Consider the following 20,427-nt stretch of genomic DNA (forward strand, 5'->3'; position numbering starts at 1 on the left):
AGAGACACAGAAGGCATTTCAGAGCCACCACAGTATGGCACCAAGCAGTTGTGAGCTCCAGGGTTGCATCTGGAGGCAGAAACACAGGCTTCGGGAGCTGCTCTGGTTCAGCTGTGTGTCCTAGTGGGGCTGGCAACTCCTGACTCTCAGCTCCTCACTTCTGAAGTTAGGGTGCCGGGGAGGATCAAGGGATGGAGAACATGAAGAACCCCACAGAACTCACCTTCTGTCCAGCATTAATCATTCTTTCCTTAGTAACTGAAGTAAAGCCAGCAGTAATTCTGTGACCACCTAGCTTTGTGTTCAAATCCTAACAGCCACTTCCCAGCCGGCTGAGCCTAACAGCCTCCTTGACTTTTTGACATCTACCAGTAAAGTGGGGCTATTAACAGCATTAAATATTAACAGCATTTAAGGAAACGACTTACTCAAACATGTAAAGTATTTATTGTCCTGAACAAGGGACCACTCCTAAGCTTAGCTGCTATTGTGTCTAGACCAATACACTCCTCTTTTTCATGGTCATGGCCTTTTACTCATTCACTCTTGACCAGTTATTTAGCCAAAACTTTCTTCTGAGCTCCCGACATGTTCTAAAAGCACCCTGCTTGTTATTTCTTTTCATCTTTAGTTGTTTTATATGCGCATTGCTCAACAAAAACGATCCTGCACAGATCAAGAATCATGCCTTGCATACAAAGGCAGTGCCAAACATTCATGTAGTCACTAAAATTCACTTACTTGCTCATTTAAAAACAAAAAATGCATGTGTGTATACCCTATGATATGTAGGCACGTTGTTAAGCAGAATCTAGGATACTGAAAAAACAAAACAAAACAGTGCTTTCTCTGTAGAAATGATAGGCTAGTGGAGCAGTCCATCAAACAGACAGAGTTGTCAGAAATCAGGGTGGTGAGTCTGGTCAGGAGGAGCAGAGGATGCTGGGAGAGCTCAGAAGAGGGCTAACCCTGAAAACAAGACGCTGCAGCACTGGCTATGCTGAAGCACAAGGACACATGCTCCAGGCAGTGAAGAGCATGAGGAAGAACAGTATGATCCAAGAACGGAGACCTACCGATCCAGGGCGCCACTTGTGGGCATGCTGCGTGCAAAGCCACGGACCCCAGTCTGCTGGAAATACGGAATGCTGAAGATGTTGGCAGCGATGACGGCCACAGAGTCAGAGGGGTTCACAAAGAACCCGTGCTTGCCTAGAATCATGTTCCGATCCTTTGGAAGAAGAGAGACTCAAAGTAAGACCTTTTAATCAAACGGTAAACAAACGCAAACGATCATCTGCTGAGTGCTAGAAAATTCAAAATGGACCCTATCCTCACACTGGGCTTTAAACACTGGACTCTAAGTGGATTTGTACAGCGCCGTTTGACCAAAGGCACCTCCGTGCTCAAGAGTTAAAACTGGTTTCAATTAAAGTGCAAGCACAACCCCCCCTCTGAGCTAAACTCTCTGTTCTCCCTCCAGGGGCCCACTAACTTTAACCTCCTAGACCTTCCCAAACTCTGGAACCAATCACATCTCTCCCAGAGGAGGGGAAAGGATGTACACGGGAGGAAATGCTGGCTGCTGATGCGGTTTGACAGGTCTACTGGGCATCCTTTGAGGAACAAAGGCCGAGTTCTTCAAGGCAGGACTGCTAAATCATGGCTCCCCCCATTTGATACCGGACCCAACAAGAAAGGCTGCCACCTTCGCTGCTTCCGAGGTGCCTCATGAGCAGCTGCACTTGAGCACCAGAGAACGTGGGGGAACGCCAGCCCACGCTGCACTGGAAGATGTACTGAGACACAGTACCTGCCATGAGCCCCTTTTATTTCCCTAAATCTTGATATGGGGGAAATTAGTTTTCAGGAAGCCGTGACTTGTAGCTGGTAAAGCAACAAAAATAAAAACTCAGCGCGATAAACAGAGTGCTTGCTGTCTACAACACACCTAAGACATAATCATCTTTGTTTTCACACGGTCACCAAGCTAAGGAGCAATTTATACACAAAATGTTCACAGTAAAGAAAGGGTAAATGGTAATCCTTTTAACATAATCATTATATTGGCTCTAAATAGTTTCACTCTCCAGCTAGCACGAATGCAAGGGTATACACGCTGAAAACCTTCTCTAGAGGCTAGATGACTAACCAGGGGCTGGCTGAGACCCACCTTAGGACAAGTGTCTAAGACTCCAACAGCTTATGAAGCATAGTCATTAAATCCTAACCGCGCCTAAGCCCTCCTACTCAGCAAATTTGAACGCCTGAAATTAAGTGCATTGGTTACACTAAAACGCTTGTTTCTGCTCAAGGAGGGTCTTTCACTTACTTGGCCTTGGCTTCTGGCACAATAAAAGGCCCTAGCGAGCCACTCACCAGGCTCCCGGGGCCCAGGCAGAAACTGTTTATTTCCCCCCCAACATCTACAAGGTCCAGCTTGCTGAGGATTCATTTAAAACTTAGACTCACCCCGTCACCATCAAAGGCAGCCCCAAAATCATGCTCTCCTGACTTCATGGTCTCCACAAGGTCAGCAGCATAGGTGAGGTTGGGGTCAGGGTGGTGGCCTCCAAAGTCCTCCAGGGGAACACAGTTCACCGCGGAGTTTGCGGGGGCACCAAGCTCCTCACAGAGGATCTTCTTTACATACGGCCCCACAACTGCAACAAATTAAAGTACGAATAGTCAAACATCTAACTAACTAAAGCATTTGAAGGGACGAACATACTTTGGGGCTAAGAATGGTGTGGACAGCTTCAAACCTTTCTCATGCAGGAGGAAGTAGACTTGTTCTGTTAAAACCAGGAGGGGGCAACAAGGACGCAACAGAAGGCTGGAGCCCAGCAGGAGAAGACTTGCTGAGGGAGGTCTGCAGTGTGCCAGGACGCTCTGACCCACTGTCAGGTCTCACAGACCCACGAAAGGGCTAGGGCACAGGCACTCTTCCCCAGTGCGTGGGTTCCACACCCCTGCCACTCAGATACATAACAGTTTTGAACTGTTGCAGGATAGGCAGAAAACCTAGTCATGAATTTTCGTGTTCTATATGTGGGAAAGCTTCGGTTCATAGACGTGGTTGTCCCTCCTGGCCCGGTCAAACAGCCCACGGAGGAAGAAGATGGTGTGGAAGTACACATCCTGCTGCTGCTGAAGTTAATCCTCAGCTTGTGCTTGCCCTCCGCTAAGAGAAGGAGTATGTGGACAGGGGTGGGTGGGGGTGGGGCTTAGAACACATCCCACAGGGCACTAGCAAGCAAATGGCACCCTTCAGAGCATATGTGGGTGCACAAGAAGAATGTAAGCGACCTGCCAAGGGACATAGAAGTATCCACAACAGCTGCATGGGACTCTAAGGCCAGGGCTTCCTGTGAAAACACTGACCTTCACACCAGCTTACCGAGAGGGACAGCTCTACTGTTCTGCACGCCTACCATGAGATTTGTAACTGTGTAAATATGGGTCTGAAATAGTTGTGAAATAGCTCTGTCTAAGCCACCAGAGGCTTAAGAAGAGGGTTGTGAAGACGTCAAGGCACACAGTAGAGAGTAACCCCCATCTTTGCAGATCCACAAGTCTGTACCTCCATGCATGGCGTCTATGCGGATCTTCAGTCGGTTAGGACCGGACAGTAGCTCCTTCAGTGCATTGAAATCAAAGATGTTTCTCAGCATTGTGGCATAGGCCTCCACCGAGTCCACAATCTCCACTGTGAGAATATTAAAAGGAAAAACAAAACATATCCAGATATATTATACTCCAAACTAACTATATTTCTATCAACCTTCAGTAACCATTCAAAAGGGCAACTGTGATAGCTGTTACATGTCATCTTATCCACACTAACAATTTTCCTTGGACATAAATATTACTCATGTGATTTTATAGGCAACGAAACTCAAGGTTTAAAAGTCAGAACTTGCACAGCTAGGGTAGGACCCTTGAATTCCCAGCAATGGCTAGATGAACTCTGCTATGTTGCCACTCACTATCCCTACACATCCCCCAAATTGTTTCTATTTTGACATCATGGATGACAGAAAAAATGTCATCTTTTCAATTTTATTTTCCAAGGTTAAGTAAAAGGAAGAAGAACCCACTTTCTGCATATACTACTAGTGGCTAAAACTAGAATTATCTTTGCTCAGGAATTCTGTGTATATTCAATGCATGAGGAGTCTATGGACCTCTCTAGTGGTGACTTCTAAACCTTAAGAACATGTGACCCTAAAGTTGTTTGTGTTTATTGAGGTGCAGCTGTCAGCCCCTGGTGCACCCCCTAAAGTTGTTTGTGTTTGAGGTACAACTGGCAGCCCGTGATGCACCTTCTAAAGTTGTCCAGTGGAAAATAGACAAGCTGAGCTAGGTCAAATACAGGCCACAGAGGTCTCTTAATATGAACTCATCGTCTTCTTAATATGAACTTATATATGTTTACTTCATAGATCACTGCAATACCTTGGCATTCAACAACAAAATGTGACCAATGGCTCCCTTTTTGGGGAGTTTCATGCAACCCAAACACATGGTCTGATCAATTCGAAGGAATGTCAGGGAATGGGGAAAAACTGAAAGCCAGGGCTGAGCACCAAAGTCTGAATGCAGGTTTTACTGTCACTGACCAGTGTGAGCCTGTTTCCTGATCCCTCTCTGCTTTGCTTCTTTCTCTACTGACAGTCTGAGGGACAGTGTTGGCCCCACAGGATGGCTATGAGAAAAAAATGGAACATTGCACAAAAACAAATATAGGAGAAGCACAAGATCAATCAGACAGGTCTTCTAGTCAAGGCTGTTATGAAACTGAGACCCAGAGAGTTGGAAAGGAATCACCCAAAGTCATACAGCCCAACACTCACATGGCTAATGGCCCAGCTCTCTACACTCCCCAGACAAACTCCAGACCTGCTAAGTAGTTAATCCATGCAAAGTTCATGGTCCACCATTTTCCAAAGCTGAAGACCCATTCTCACAAAACCTCAAGAAGGAAACTACTCAAGCTGGAGACAGGAAGGAATGTGTAGGGAGAGAAGAGTAACACGCTTGTGAGGAAGGGCAGGAGACAAAGAAGGTAAACCTGCCTGTGAAGGGCTTGAACTTGTTTTCCAGGTCAAACTGCTGCTTTCCCAGAACACTGAGGTCTACCTTCAAGTCAGGACAAATGGCATATTCTTCGATTGTCTTGCTGATTTGGAAAATTTTGTCAGTGATTGCTTCTGGAGCAGGACCTACAGATCAACAAATCACAAAGCAAGCAAAGGTCATCATGTGCCGTTCACGTGAACACACAGCCTGCCACTCAGCAGTTCCTCTCCCCTAACACACTTCCACCGAATCACAAAGCATCAAGACTCTCTTTCCAGGAGACTTTGAGATACAGCCTCACTATACAGTTTATATTGGTTTTGAAATCACAATTCTCCTGCCTCAGTCTTCTATATGCTAGGATTGCAGGCATGTGTCAGTTAATAGCAATTAGAATTTCCTAAAAGAAAATCCCATCTTAGTTGCAATTCATGTTTGGTTCCTCTGACAAGGAAGACATAGCAGAGTTCAGAAGCACTTTGCCATCTCCAAAGGGAAGCAAAGCCCCTTCTTAAGGTGAGAACCAGAGCCCAAGCCTTCCAGTATTTCAGGTACTAGCATATCCAACTGAATGTCTGACTGTCCTCAAAATGACAGAAGACTCACCCCCATTAGAAATATTGAATTTAATTCCAAAATCTCCGTTGGGCCCTCCTGGATTGTGGCTGGCCGTCAGAATGATCCCACCAATGGCTTTGATTTTTCGGATGATGCAGGACACAGCAGGAGTAGAGAGGATGCCATTCTGTCCAATAACCAGACGGCCAATCTAGGAGAAGAAATACAGAAAATATAAATCCAAAGCTACTGCAAAAAATGCCAGGGCAAGAAGAAAATGGACAATGGAAACACTGTTGGACCAGCAAAGATGTTTTCTTTAAAAAACATCAAAAAGCATCAGCATATTGCATGTCTCCACCACATTACTGAGAGAGGACCAAAGCTACTGAACAAAGCCGTTTCTTTTTCTTTCATTCTTTTTTGTAGCTTTGGAGTAGTGTGTTAGGGTAAGGGTATGGGAAGAAAACATAGTGCATGTGTAATAATAGTCTGTCCAGGTCAGGATCTCAGTGTGGATGGACTGAAGGATTGTGAGAAAACCTGCATTTTTATCCAACTCTACCCTATTTTCAGTCAACAATGAGAAAAAGAACACAGGCTTAACTAGTTAAAGGCATTCTAACCTAAGAAAAGGCTTTTGCAATTAAGACCTTTAAAAAGCAAAAAGATTGTACACGATGTCAAAATGCATCTTACAAACTTATCTTTCCAAGCATGTTTGTCTTTTGCAAATAGCATTCCTCAATATATATCATGCTAGGGTATAGACTGATTACCTCCTGAGCCTACGACAAGACTATGATGGCTGCTGAGGAAACTGGTCGGACCCATCTACATGGAAGGGACACGGGGACTTCTGCCTTGTTCCTAACTCACTTTCTTGCATCTTGCAGTTCTTATCAGCCCAGCTCTTGAAATTTCCCTTGCTAAAATGAAGCCTGTTTCAACATGTCCCAAGTTGGAAAGATGTCAGGTCAGCTCCTGTGACTTCCCTGGAGGAGGTGGGACTGCGGTATTCTGTATTAAAAATACTTAGAACACAGGGAGTTTGTGCCTGATCTCTTCACTGTTCTGAAAGAAGAAAGGATCAGGAATGTCTTTTAATTCTCCAATAGGTGCGTTTGTTTTTTGATAGTGGAGATGACTTGGTAGTAGAAGATGTATTTTCTTTTTTAAATTTATTTTTAATTATGTATGTATTTCTAATGTGAAAATGCCCCCCCCCAAGAAACCTGGATTCGCTGGAGAATATGTAAGGAAGCATTAACTTTGTGAGTCCCATCTGCACTTACAACATGTCACTCAAAACTTGACGTCCTTATGATGCACCCCATTGCCAAACTCCTTACAGAGAGAGAGCTCCTTTTTTCCTCACCTCCATTAATCCTTATGTCTTTAACTAAGGGGAGCTAGTAGACAGTATGACTACTGCATCCATGGACCCTGAAAGTAAACTTGTTCCTCCCAGGCGACAGTCCCAAAGCTGTCCCAATCCCAACATCTCTTCCTTCTGATAAGTACTCATGGGAAAGAACTACAGCCGTAGCTGGACCAATGACAGGAGCATGTCACACAGCAAGCTGGCGGTGTTGGGGAAAGGGAAAGGGGGATGCAAACATGTCGCCCCTCCAGGGATTTCTTCAGGTGACTATTCTAGAAATAAAGCCAGAAATCAGGTAATTTTAGATTTCTCTAAGAGGAACTTGGGAGTCGTGATTTAAGAGTCATTGAGTCATCTGAAATGGTTTCTTTGCAGTGAACACACCACCTTTCACTTAGATTTTCTATGTATTTGGTTTGGAAGGAAGGGCTGACAAAGAGTACGCTAAACCACACAAACCACCCTTCATTCTACCAGTTCTTAAGCTGCGATCTGCGGTCAGCCAGGACTGCTTCTCTCTTGACAGCTGAAGGCTCTAAAGCAGGCTCCTGTGGACCACCTCGGCCTGACTAGGGAAAGCAATGCCTGACCCTCATCCTTAAAGATGCCTGCGCCACTGCAACCGCCCCTCACTCCACCTCCCACCAACCCCTCCTGGCTCCACCAGGCTGAATCCCACCATGATGCTCATCCACCTGATCTTCAAACACAACTCTATCCTTCTGCTAAAAACAGATCCCTATTGTACATGATTCCCCCAACCCGCCCTCCCCAGGCATTCGTCCCTGAAGACTGGGAAGCAGGACTCGGATGCTCACACAGCGGTGTTTGTAGCAGCATCACTCACAACAACCAAAGGAAAAGAGAACCCAAATGATCTGCGCGAGAAGAAATAGATACCCAATGCATTGCACAAAATGGAGTATTATTCAGCCTTGAAACAGAAATCAGACTTAAGAGTGTTACACATTGAAAGAGTGGGCGGGGAGTGAAGAAGCAGGGACAAAGCAGATTACAAAGAAGGACCTCCTGTCACACATTATAATATGGATGAGCCTGAGGATGTCACACAGACAGAGAGACAAGGCATGATTCCACTTACATGAGGTACCCAAATCATCAAAACCACAGAAACAGAAAGGAGAATGGAGGCTGCTGGGGGCTGGGGGGTAGGTGAAGAAAAAAGGAGCTCCCAGTGGGCACAGACAAAGATGAGAACATTCTAGAGACGCGCTGCCCCAATGGAATACAGCTAACTCTACCAAACCACACAACTGAAATAGCTGTGCCAATGGATGATGCTATGCTATGCAACTTCATTGCTGTTTAAAATTGATTACTGTATTCAGAGGTGGCATTGCTATCTATACACTGGGAAGTATTGGAAGAGCATCTGTAGGATCAACATTCATTTTTTATTTTCTTTTTTGAGACAGCATTTTGCTATATACATCCCAGTCTAGCCTCAAACTCACAATCATTCGCTGTAACCTCCCAAGTGCTGAGATTACAGGACTAGACAAGCATGCCTGGCTAGAACTCTTTCTAAAACTCAAGGAGAAGGGAATGAAATTCTGACCCGTGCTTGGGCATGACGAGTCTTGGAAATGTTATGAAGTGAAATAGGCCAGACGCAAAAAGACAAGTACTGGCCATTACTGACATGAGGGATCTAGGAGAGGCAAGGGTAAGGCAGAAGGGTAGCATCAGAGCTATCTGTGGCTGGAGAAAGTAGGTGTGAGAGCGATTCTGTAATGAGTGCGGAGTTTCTGTTTTGGATGATGAAAAAGTTCTGGTGATGGATAATGATGGTAGCACAGCATTATAAATGCCACTGCAAACGCTTAAAATGATAAATCTAATGTCGCATTACCTTCCCCAGTAAAGGGAAAACACAGCTTGCTGGTCATGTTTCATTAAAAAGGAGGAGGAGAAAGAGGAGGAAGATACCCTCCTCTCCATTTTCTTTGTCCTGCTAGCTACAAGCATGGTCCTTCTTTTAACCTCCGACCTTCCTCCAAGTTCAAAGCTGTGGGCACAAAATAAGACACCAACAGTCTACATGGAGCCCGCCAAAAAACTCACCTTGTGCATTAAAATATCCAGTAAAAGTAGACAGCTCCATGCAAATGAGAACCAAAAAAACTTGCTAATGAAGCCTAATTACTTTCTATACTCCACAGATGCACCAGATAGAGAAAGAAATATATAGACACACCAGTACACAGAAAGGGAAAGCTGACAGGCTCCATTTAGCTCCATATGCTAAAAAGTCATCCACAAACCAGTTGTGAGGGTGGGGGATGGCTACGGACAATGGTGAGCAATGCTGTCTTCTGCTAAAATCCACAGTAATAACTATCTTTCCTTTAGATTTCCTGCATCCTACCACAACTGGAGATGTTAAAGCCGTCAGAATGTGGGCTATGTTAGAAAAAGAAGAAACTAAGCAAGGTCTTTAGAGTCTCACGGTTTCTATCAGACTGGAGTACTTTATCAGTCCACTAAACGTCTTTAGAGCAATTCAGCCAGCATGACTGCTTTCAATGCAATACTATTTTTAATAAGGAATGTCCTTGAAAATATTGCTCAAGCTGCCACAGCCTTAACAAATAGGCAGTTACCATATTTAATCAATTATTATCTCTGAAATCTATTATTTAGCAAACCTTCAGACAATCAGAGACAGTCTGTAGGTCCGCCTGAATTACACACCCCCAACACCTCTTCCCCATCTTTCAGCTCCACTCAAAAAAAAAAAAAACTTTAATGAAGCCAAATCTATCAGAGCAAAGGGGACAGTGTACCAGATCCACTCAACAACCTAGATATATGGAGAAATAATGTTCCACTCGTCCCTCTCAAAAGATTAAAGCATCTTTAATACCATTTCCTGTGCAGCACTCCTCAAAGATGAAATTTACGGCATGCCACATTTTATCTTAAAAATGTGTGTGCTTCATAATAATTTCATATTTGAGTTCTTTATCAGCAATTTTTACATGACAGGCATTCAGATTCTGAAGCTGAGGGTTGAAGGAAACCCACACTGCAGAGTAGTTGCTAACACATCTCTGTTTACTCTGGTGGCCTGCCTTCTGTTGTTTGCTCTTGCCAACACCTGCTTGGCACAGTATTACAACAGTCTGACAATGAACGCCCAACACATCTGACTACAGTGCTAAGTGGTGTGTGCTTCAGGCCAGAATTTCTTCAAGAAAATAGTACAACAAACTTTCAAAGTCTGTAGCTAGTAAAGGAATGTGTGCCCCAAATTTTAGCTAAGTATCATTTAAAGCACCCCCCTACCTCCACCCCCACAAATTGGTTTTGGGCCCCCAGAGGGATCTGTAGAACAAACAGCAATGTCCTGACATACACCTTCCTGTAGGAGTAGGCTGGAGAGCTGCTCCACTACCAAGACCAGGGTTTTCACCTTTTTACTTCTAACGTGCTTCACCTGGCCCATGTGTACCCATGATGCAGCACTCTGGCACAGCCTATTACATCACTGCCGTCCAGGAGCTGTTAGCTCCACCCTGCTGCACAAACCCAGCCTCACACAGGGCTTCTTTGTGTCTGAGGTCATCATAAGCAGACCATCTGGAACGGTCCTCCCTGAAGTCTCACACTTAACCTCCAATCCACACCCCAAGTCCCCACCCCGAGCACTTTTACATGACTACCAAGATCCACAGACAACGGCATGCCCTGCCTTTGTTTTCCTGTTTGACAAATGACTGAACTCCAACAAAGAAGCCTTTGAACACACAGTAAGCCCTCCTCTTGCCACCATTCGTGACAGCTCTCCTTGGACATGGGCAGTTCTAGAGACTAGCTAGCAAGCACTCACAAAAGCTTACATGTCTACAAATCACCAGGTACCTTCCAAGCTATCGAACTAAGAACAACACGTACGAAGATGAACTTGATTCCCAGATCCCCGGTCACTGCTGTAATTCTGGACTTGATTCCCACATCCCTAGTCACTGCTGTAATTCTAGAGTATTTTCACAACATTCCCTCTTGGAGGTCACAATGAAACGAAGTGGGTGTTAGAACTGAGGTACAGATCATACACGCCTCTATGTATTTGAATAGTTCTGCAGAATTGAAAAGTTACTTAGAAGGCCAGAGCCAAAGCGATACTTATTGTATACCAACCCCATTGGCAGCTGCCATCTGCACTATCGTTTCTATTGCTGACTTATTAAAATACCGCCCATCTCCACCGACCACCAGTGATGATCCCTGGCGATCTTTTAGGTCTATGGAAAAGAATATGCTCTGGATGAAATTCTCCAGATAGCAAGGCTTTGCCTCAAAGCAGTAGGTGGTCTTCCGTAATCCACTTGTTCCCGGCTTCTGGTCATGGTAAGGAGCTGTGGCAAAAGTCAGCAGCGGGAGGGGACCCTCTTCTGTCTTCCTGTGTGTCCCAGAAATCCATTCTTCAAAGTCACTCATCTTTCATATCCACCACTTGGCTCTGGGAGGGTGTCCAGAAAGTAGCTGACGGTCCCCCAAATCGTCTATCCGACTTGACTGCCACAGTGTCCTCCGAGAAAATACACAGTATTTTCCTGACCATCACTCTCAGTGAGAAAACCTGGTTAATCCCCTATGGTGGCTGTCGCCTGAGAAAAAGTTATGGGTCACACACACACCCATACCCCACACAAAGCAGATCTTCAAAGTCGTTCAGATGGAGATCCGTCTGCCCACACAATGAAGCTGAACACCCTTCAATTATCTCTGCCTCCCCTCCCCGTTAGGGCAGGACGCTCCAGAGTACTGCAGCAGATTTTGGTTTCAGACACCAGACAGCTGCCAGCCTACTCTGGAAGCCAAGGGTAGGATGGAATAACTGCAGTCCCCCAGCGCAGGTTAGGACAAGATACTTGGTGTGGCTCTCTCTATTCCTGCTGCCCCTTGAGCCGGAGCCTCTGGGCCATCTGCAGCTACAGTTGCTTGGAGCCACTGAGCAAATTAAAGGTCAAGCTTAAAATGGAAGAGCGGGATGGGTCTCAGTTTCTGCTGGTCTCCTTGTGTCACAGCCATCCCGTTGACCACAGGATTATGTCCTTCCCATGTGCAGCCCCAGGTGGAAGGGGATAATCACCGACCAGATTTGCTCACTGGCCTCTAAGTAGTTAACCAAATAGGGCTGGAGAACAGCGTAGTGGTAGTGGGAATGTGCTTTTCAGCATGTGGGAGGCCCACGGGTCATCTCCAGTTTGGCGGTTCCCTTAAATTTATAGAAAAATGACTCCACGGATCCACCAAATTCTTGAGAAGTCCAGAACAATGAGGGTTTGAGGGGTTGATATATGTATTTTCCTAAGTGTATGAGGCTGGACCAGTTACTAGCGATTAAACAAGTATTAGGACAATAAGATTAATTTTTTAAGTAAGGTCTCAATCTGTAGTCCAGACTAGACTTGAACTTGTCATGTAGCTCACACAGGTCTAGAACTTGAATGCTTTTTTTAAGCCAGGTACAGTGACACATGCTTACCTTTTAAAAAGATTTTATTATATATAGTTTTGCCTCCATGTATGCCTGCATGCCAGAAAAGGGCACCAGATCTCACTATAGATGGTTGTGAGCCACCATGTGATTGCTGGGAATTGAACTCAGGACTTCTGGAAGAGCAGCCAGTGTTCTTAACCTCTAAGCCATATTTCCAGTCCCGGAACTTGAAATCTTGCTGGTCTCTGCCTCCCAACTGCTGAGACACAGGCACTTGACACCATGCCTGGTATAAACTGACTTTACTCTCAAGAAAACATTTTTAAATTTAATTCTTTTTCTTTATGTGTGTATGTGTATGTCTGGGTGCACCTATAGTGGTCAGAAGATGACCAGGGATGCCCTGGAGCTGCGAAGTGTGACCATGGTGTGGGTGATGAGACCCAATCTTGAGTCCTAGGGAAGAACAGTGCCCACTCTTAACCGCCACACCATCTCTCCAGCCCCCTTAAGAAAAAGTTTTAGTAAGCAAATTGTCTTTTGCATGAAGAACCTACAATGTTTTAGAATATTTTACCTGAACAAATTTAGTACCTAATCTCCTCTAACCCCTGAGTTTTTCTTAACAATCTATTTAAATACATACACGTGCGTTTCTTATCTGGGTCAGCAGAAGTTACCAATCAAGAAGCTATATCATCAAAGTTTTGAACTTGTTACAGATGTTAGGACTAAACCAGGACTGGTCAGCACGTCTGAGGAGTCTGGCAGGAATCAGGAAGTCAGGGTGAGAAGGGAGCGGTGGCTCACCACCTTTGAAAAACAATGCATTTTTCTGCTAGAGTGCCAACTGGAGAGTGACAGCAGCCAAGCTCTGAGGGCAGGAGTGGTCCTGTGCCCGGGGGATTGTCCAAACAGGACCAGCAGAGCTAACGGGCCCATGGTTGAAAAGCAGTCTCCTGGCCCCCCTCGCATAAGAAACGAGGCCGCACTCATCAGCCGCTGGGTCTGCTGGACAACACACTCACAGAATAGAGCAGCCTCACAGCAGCCCAGACCAGCTCCAGAGCCTGCTCCTGCTCCAGGTCCCACAGAGAGCCAGCAGCTTTCCAGGTCACTTGGTACAGAAGCCGGACTAACACACCCTAGTGGGGAATGTGCGGCCTCCAGAATCCAAATAGGCTTTTCTTTCTCAGAGGTGGGAGGGGCCGCTGCAGGAACTTTTCCTTCACCTTAGAAGAAAGGCCTCTGCATACCCGACACCACTGGGTGCTTAGAGTTCACTGACTGACATGGAAGACCCTTGAATTTTGGTTGGACTTATTTCCCATCCTCTGATGTGTATATGCGTTACCAAGAATCCAAAGTGGCTGCTACCTCTTGCTCACTTCGTCCGATCAGCATAAGGTCATCAATATAGTGAACCAGTGTGATATTTGGTGGAAGAGACACACGAAGAAGATCCCTTTAGCTAAGTTATGACACAGGGCTGGAGAGTTAGTGCCCCTGAGGCAAACTGTAAAGGTGTAATGCTGGCCTTGCCAACCGAAAGCAAAGAGAAAGGAAGTCATGAGATGTGGAACATGAGGCACACGTGTTAGGTTGAGAACCAGAGAGCCAAAAACTAAGCACTTTTTAATAGCTTATTTAGGTCTCCTATTTTAAAAAAAAAAATGAAATTCTTTGAACTTAATTTTACAAGAAAGCTTATTTTATTTGTGCCTGTATACCACAATTTTCTTTTTTACTTATTACAAGTAGATTTTTAAAATTCACCTATTTTAAATTCTGTGCCAAATTCCCCTTCATTTCTTATAACCTTGCAGATTAGACCACCGTATGTGTCTTGGTATACGCAACCAGAGTTAGATTTATGGAATATTAGTCCAGGGACTTCCTCACTGGACTAACAGAGCAGTCACCCACGGCACTGGAGCCCTCCTAATGAGATCTCGGTGTCCCGGGGCACATTCGGGAGCACACGGGCATACCCACCTAGGCTCTCTGCCCATCTAGCACATTACACTCCAGAATGTTCTCAGTTCCTGCTGGGCCACTTGAAGTGAAGTGCTTTCTGACTGGGATAACAAAAGTCTAAGTTTAGGAGCCTGCACATGCCCAGTCTGGTATCTACCAATATGCAAAAGGAAACCTGAAGAACACATGGTAGATGTTTACAGCGGAAAGCTTCTACAGGAGGAAGAGGGAGGGGAAGGAGGGAGAGAGAGAGAGAGAGAGAGAGAGAGAGAGAGAGAGAGGGAGAGAGAGAGAGAGAGAGAGAGAACGAACAAGTCATAATTTTATGGACACCATAGAACTCAACCTCATATAAAAACATTACCAGAAGCAGCAATGCTAGACGGACTGTGAAGTGGGATAAAAGGGAAGAGGCATTAAAAACATTAAGCTTCCTGTGCCGCCCGGCCTAAGCGGAGCAGCTATTAGGAAACTCATCCGTTTTAGCTCTGCAGCAAAGGTTGAACTTCATCTTCAGAAACGCTACTGTCGAGCAGAGCGAACCCAATTTGGCCTAATGAATTCGCCGGCATTGCCAGTACTCCTTCACAATGACACAGATTACATTTAGGCCATATGGGGGATTTAAGGATTGCTCCCTTCAGACATGGAACTTTCATACTGGTCTTGGGCCTAATCAATTTCACAATGGGCAGAGTTATGAACCCCTTCACTCCTGGCCTCCCAAAAATTCAAATTCCTTTCTCAACAGTAAGCTAGAAATATCTCTCTCTCTCTCTCTCTCTCTCTCTCTCTCTCTCTCCTACTTTCCTTTTCCCCTCTTTTTCCCCCTCCTCTTTCCTTTCATTAACACATCCTTACTGGACAGCTAACTACTATGTCTATGCCCCACACAAGCACCGGACCTAGGGCTCAAGTGGGTTCATGTTTCTCCCATACATAGAATCCAGCTTTAGAAAATGTCACAGAAGTGAGCCTAAAGGACAGAAGTGCTAACCCTGACTCAGGTGCAAAGCCTAGGAAGGCTCATTCAGCTAAATACTCATTCAGCTAAAAGGAGCATGGTGTACCCAACTACTGGCCCATAGCTGTCTACTCTTGCCATGATCCAAAATGCATACCACTAAGAGCCCAGAGTGTTGGTCCACAGTGGTGGGAAAAGCCCATTCATTTCACCAGCCAATCCAGGATCAGCATTGCAGTATATGAAGTGCACAGGATTTGGATACAGGCACAACCAGGCCTCAAATCTATGACTCTAAATGCCATGAAAATAAACTCGTGAACAGGTAATTTAATTGAATCAAGCCTGCAAAATGCAGCTAGCTCTTAATTGAAATAGGCACTAGTCATGAAAACACCCAGTGTTGTACGTAACATCCAAGAAGCTGTGAGAAATGGCTAGCCCCTCCCTGCTCCAAGTCTCGGTTAGTGAGATCTTAGCTAACAGCCGCCTCCCTCACGAGAGCAAAGATCACCACTCTCCTGAACGTTGATGCAAGCCTGTCAACTAGGAAATGATGCAATGATAGATACTATTGCTTTTTTCACATTCTGGGTGGGGGTGGGGTCAGAAACATGGGTGAGTGGGTCTTTGATGGAAAAAAGGCATAGCAGGAGGACGCACTCGTGGCGTGGTGGCCATTGTGCTACCCTGGGGGAGCATTAACAGGGCTGAGGCAGTGCCAAAGATGAGCCTGGAAACCCCTGGGACAAGACATGGAGTCATGTGAATCATGGAAGGTCACTTTTGTAGGCAGCAGAGAACTGCGAGGAATCAAGGCAGAAAGGACACGAGCCAGCATGCTTTGGGACATGTGACTGGCTAGCAACTGTGCATGAACGAGCTTTCGGAAAGATAAACCAGAAGAGATTATCCAAGACCGGTGGATTAAGGCTAGCCAAGGCTAGCCCACCAAGCAAGGCTGGTAAAAAGCATTCCTTCCTTAGCTGGAGTGGCTTTAAATGTCCTTGTGGCTATAATCTGCTGAGTACTGACCCCCTGCTGGCCTTCAACTTTGAGTCCCTGGGCCAGCCAGAGTCTAGGGGTTTCTGTCCTCCAACAGAGAGAGATTTCCTAAGCAGCTTTCCTTCTGATACCTTCTCCATGGCTGACTGTCTATTCATTCTCTCTCTTCTCTGAGAACGACCCCCTACCCTGCCCAGAGGACTCATCCAGGATGACCAGGGGTGCAGAGCTGACCCACTCACGCCCTCAGGTACTGGACTCTAGAACTGTGATTTAAAGTATCCTAATCGGGGCCAGTTAGCTCTTTAATCAGAGATGCTGTGGTGGCCTGGATGAAAATGGTCCCCATAGGTTCATAGGGAGTGGTACTATTGGGAGGTGTGGCCTTGTCAGAGTGGATGTGGCCTTGTTGGAGGAAGTGTGTCTCTTTGGGTAAGCTGAGGTTTCAGAGGCTCAAGCCCGGCCCAGTGGCTCCCTCGCTCTCCTGCTGTCTATGGATCCAGATGTAGAACTCTCAGCTACCTCTCCAACACTATGTCTGCCTAAGGGACACCATGCTTCCCATCATGACAATAATGGGCTAAATCTCTGAACTGTATACCAGCCCCAATTAAATGTTTTTCTTTATAACAGTTGCTGTGGTCATGGTGTCTCCTCACAGCAACAGAAACCCTAACTAAGAGAGATGGACAGCTTAAGGAACTAGAGGAGCAAGACTCATCATATCATGAGCAAATCAGCAGAACTGATTTCTGACAGCCAGATGATACACAAAGATACCCAAAAATTACTAACCTGGCACTAAAAATTACTAACTCTAAGGTAAGAATTACTAAATTTAAGTTAAAAATTACTAACACTAAGCACCGTGCCCTTGACACGTAGAGGGGAAATCAGAAGAGAATCAAAAACTAAAATTAAAAGAAGCAGAAAATGGGTAAGCCGTACCTCTGAACTGTGCAGGGGAATAGATGCTCGGAGACGCACCATGGCCTTGGCATTCTGGACCAGGATGACGCCACATCCAGATGCCTGGCCAACACACTATGTCCAGCTCACAGCATCACCCTCAGTCAACTAGAAAAGTAACTCCTGGTTGCTCCGAATAAGAGAATGGATGGGTGGACTTTGGGTGGGGAGTGTGTGGTGGGAATCGAATTCATGGCCTTGAGCATGCAGGCAAGCACTGGACACTAAGCTACATTCCCAGACCCTACATTAAAACACACATTCAGAATTAAGTACAGAATTTCAAAGTGTACCTTGTATAAAGATAATAAATCAAATTTACAGTACACATTGAGTATCTCTTATCCCAAATTCTCTAGACCAGAAGAGTTTTGGATATCAGAAATCTCTGAATTCTGGAACGTTTGCGTGAAAAGGAATGTCTTAAGGATGGAGTCCAGTCTAGGTTAACTCACGTTTTCATATGTATCCTTCGCACACAGCCCGAGGGAAATGCCACATGAAGGTTTAGTGTGCCTGTGATTTCATGTGATTTGCCACATGTGTGGTCGTCATGGCTGCTCAACAGAATCTCACTGGGCACTTACAACCACCTGTATCTCCCCACAGTGTTGCTGGGGCTCTGTGGGGCACCTGCTGGCTAGTCTGAGGAGTCTAACTCCATCACTTCCAAGAAAACAGGAAGAGGGGGAGAAAGTTGCTTCTCCCCTTCTCCTTTGAGAACTTTTTGGCAGAAGGGAGATCTGTCAAAAGCGTAGGTAAAAGATGCTCACTAGCAACTTGCGCTGGAACTGTGTGCTCAGGAGGGAGAATGCGGCCAGCAGTGCCACCTGCAGGGAGGCCATTAGATGTACCGGGAGTTTACATTCTTTATTTTCTTTTTTGTTGTTTGGTTTGGTTATTTTTTGAGACAAGGTTTCTCTGTGTATCCCCGACTGTCCTGGAACTCACCCTGTAGACCAAGATGGCCTTGAACTCACAGAGATCCACCTGCCTCTGCCTCCAGGTTGCTGGGATTAAAGGTGTGCCCCACCATTGACCGGCAGGTATTTATTTTCTAAATAACATATATGTGAGGAAAATAACTATTTTATCAAAAATAATTAATATTCAACCATGGAACAACTAATAGGGATCATATGAAGTTTTCATACAGATCTTTTATTTTCCTTTTTGGTTATTTTCAAAGAAATTCTCATTTAAGTACCTTACGAGTATTCATGTGGCATTGACTGAAGGACTTTGCACATTCTGGATATTACCTGGAGTTAAGTATTAAAGTCCCATGATAAAAAGAAGGCCAAGTTCCAAAGTTTCCCATCACAAAGAAACAATAAAAGTTAAGGAGCACTGTGTGTGTGCATTAAACCACCACACTGTGACCATAGGATAATTATTATGAACCCATTTAAAATATAAGAGACCCCACACACACATACACAAAAAAAAGTCTGGTTACAGAATTGCTTTATTTTCAGATCATTCATGGTTTTGTGTTTCCCTCTTGTGGTGGGAAATGGGAAAAACAGGCAAAATTCAAAAATGGGGCCTGGGGAGCTGGGGTTGCTCTCTCCAGAACTTCTGCCTTGTCCACAACTAGGAGGGTCCCTTTCACCAGGCCCCACAAGACGTGGCAGAACCCCTAGGATTTTTAACATGAAGCAAGAAAGCGCTACTCCGGGACAGCCCCATGCTTACACACAGCCAGCTTTGTAAAAAGGTGGTTACAAAGAAAGGAAAATGCCTTTGGGGGGGGGGGGGGAATCTCTAGGCAGTAAGAGAGTGATGCTCCCCTGAGGAAATTCAAGAAGATAAGGAAAAGCTTATGAAGTTCTTATCACACTGCCTGGCCGCACAGTCACAAAAATCAAGAGGGATCAAGGCCTGACCCCACCCTTCTAACTCATAGAACTCATAGAAGCCAGGTAGAAGAGAAGCAATGGTTTCTGGGATAAACATAGACTCAACTGCTGTGTTGGCCCAGGCACTGGGGGAGGGGCCCACAGAGGTGGAAGAGCAAACATGGAGGAAGGAGAAGGCAAATGGGAGAAGAGCACAGAGGAAGAAGGACTCTGTGGACCAAGCACAATCTTTGCTCTATCCAGAGGGCAATGGGTTAGAGCAGCCTGGGACTAACCCTGGTTTTGCCTCTTCTGCCTAGGTACAGTCTCTCTGACCGCCACTTCTTGTTTGTAAAACAGGGACAATGATGCAGCTAATACTGAGGAATCACCATTAATCTGACCAGCCTGGACTACCTGGTGTGGGAGAACTGTCTGTATTCTGTCAATCATGTTTTAAGTAAACGCTGATTGGCCAGGCAGGAGGTATAGGCGTATCAACCAGACAGGAAGTAGAGGCAGGACAATGAGAACAGCAGAATTCTAGGAAGGAGGAAACCCATTCCTCCCAGTCCTGCCCAGTCCACGGAAGAAGCAGGATGTGTGTGTAAAAAGGTACTGAGCCATGTGGCTAACATAGATAAGAATAATGGGTTAACATAAGCTACAAGAGCTAATAAGAAGCCTGAGCTAATGGGCCAATCAGTTTATAACCTAATGTAGTTCTCTGCATGATTTTCTTTGGGATTTACTAGCTGTGAGAACCGGGCAGGACAGAAACCCCAACAAGCCAGCCCTCATGTTACAGAGTTTGAGGCCAGCGTGGGCTACAAAGTAAGGTATTGTTTCAACATAAAGCAAACCAATTCCTGGAGGGGGCAGCAGCATCTGTGGTGGTTTGAATGAGAATGACCCCCACAGACTCATATGGTCTCCAGAACAGAACTGTCAGGGAAGGATTAGGAGGTGTGCCTTGATGGAGGAGGTATGCCACTGGGGGTGGGGGCTTTAAGGTTTCAAAAGTCTATGCCATTCCCAGTTATCTTTCCCTGCCTAATACTCATGGATCAGAATGTAAGCTTCAATTACCATTCCAGCGCCATGCCTTCCTACCTGCTGCCAAGCTCACCACCATGATGGTCACAGACTCACCTTGTGAAACCGTAAGTCCCCAATA

At 45.5% G+C, this 20,427-nt stretch overlaps 1 protein-coding gene across 1 annotated transcript in view; it reads right to left on the bottom strand.

Annotated features, from left to right (window-relative positions):
- The window catches only part of Pgm1 (phosphoglucomutase 1), a 55,915-nt gene that overhangs the window by 17,871 nt on the left and 17,617 nt on the right, over positions 1–20,427 (bottom strand). Inside the window, exons 2-6 of the mRNA XM_050136164.1 lie at positions 5,689–5,851; positions 5,079–5,225; positions 3,584–3,709; positions 2,473–2,663; positions 1,077–1,231 (exon numbers count right to left, since the gene is read on the bottom strand). Of these exons, the coding sequence (XP_049992121.1) occupies positions 1,077–1,231; positions 2,473–2,663; positions 3,584–3,709; positions 5,079–5,225; positions 5,689–5,851 (782 nt within the window). The remainder of the gene's footprint in view (positions 1–1,076; positions 1,232–2,472; positions 2,664–3,583; positions 3,710–5,078; positions 5,226–5,688; positions 5,852–20,427) is intronic.

This window comes from Alexandromys fortis, unplaced genomic scaffold (genome assembly GCF_014885135.2).
Source record: "Alexandromys fortis isolate MF-2015 unplaced genomic scaffold, M_Fortis_MF-2015_v1.1 scaffold_13, whole genome shotgun sequence".
In the NCBI taxonomy this organism is placed as follows: Eukaryota; Metazoa; Chordata; class Mammalia; order Rodentia; family Cricetidae; genus Alexandromys; species Alexandromys fortis.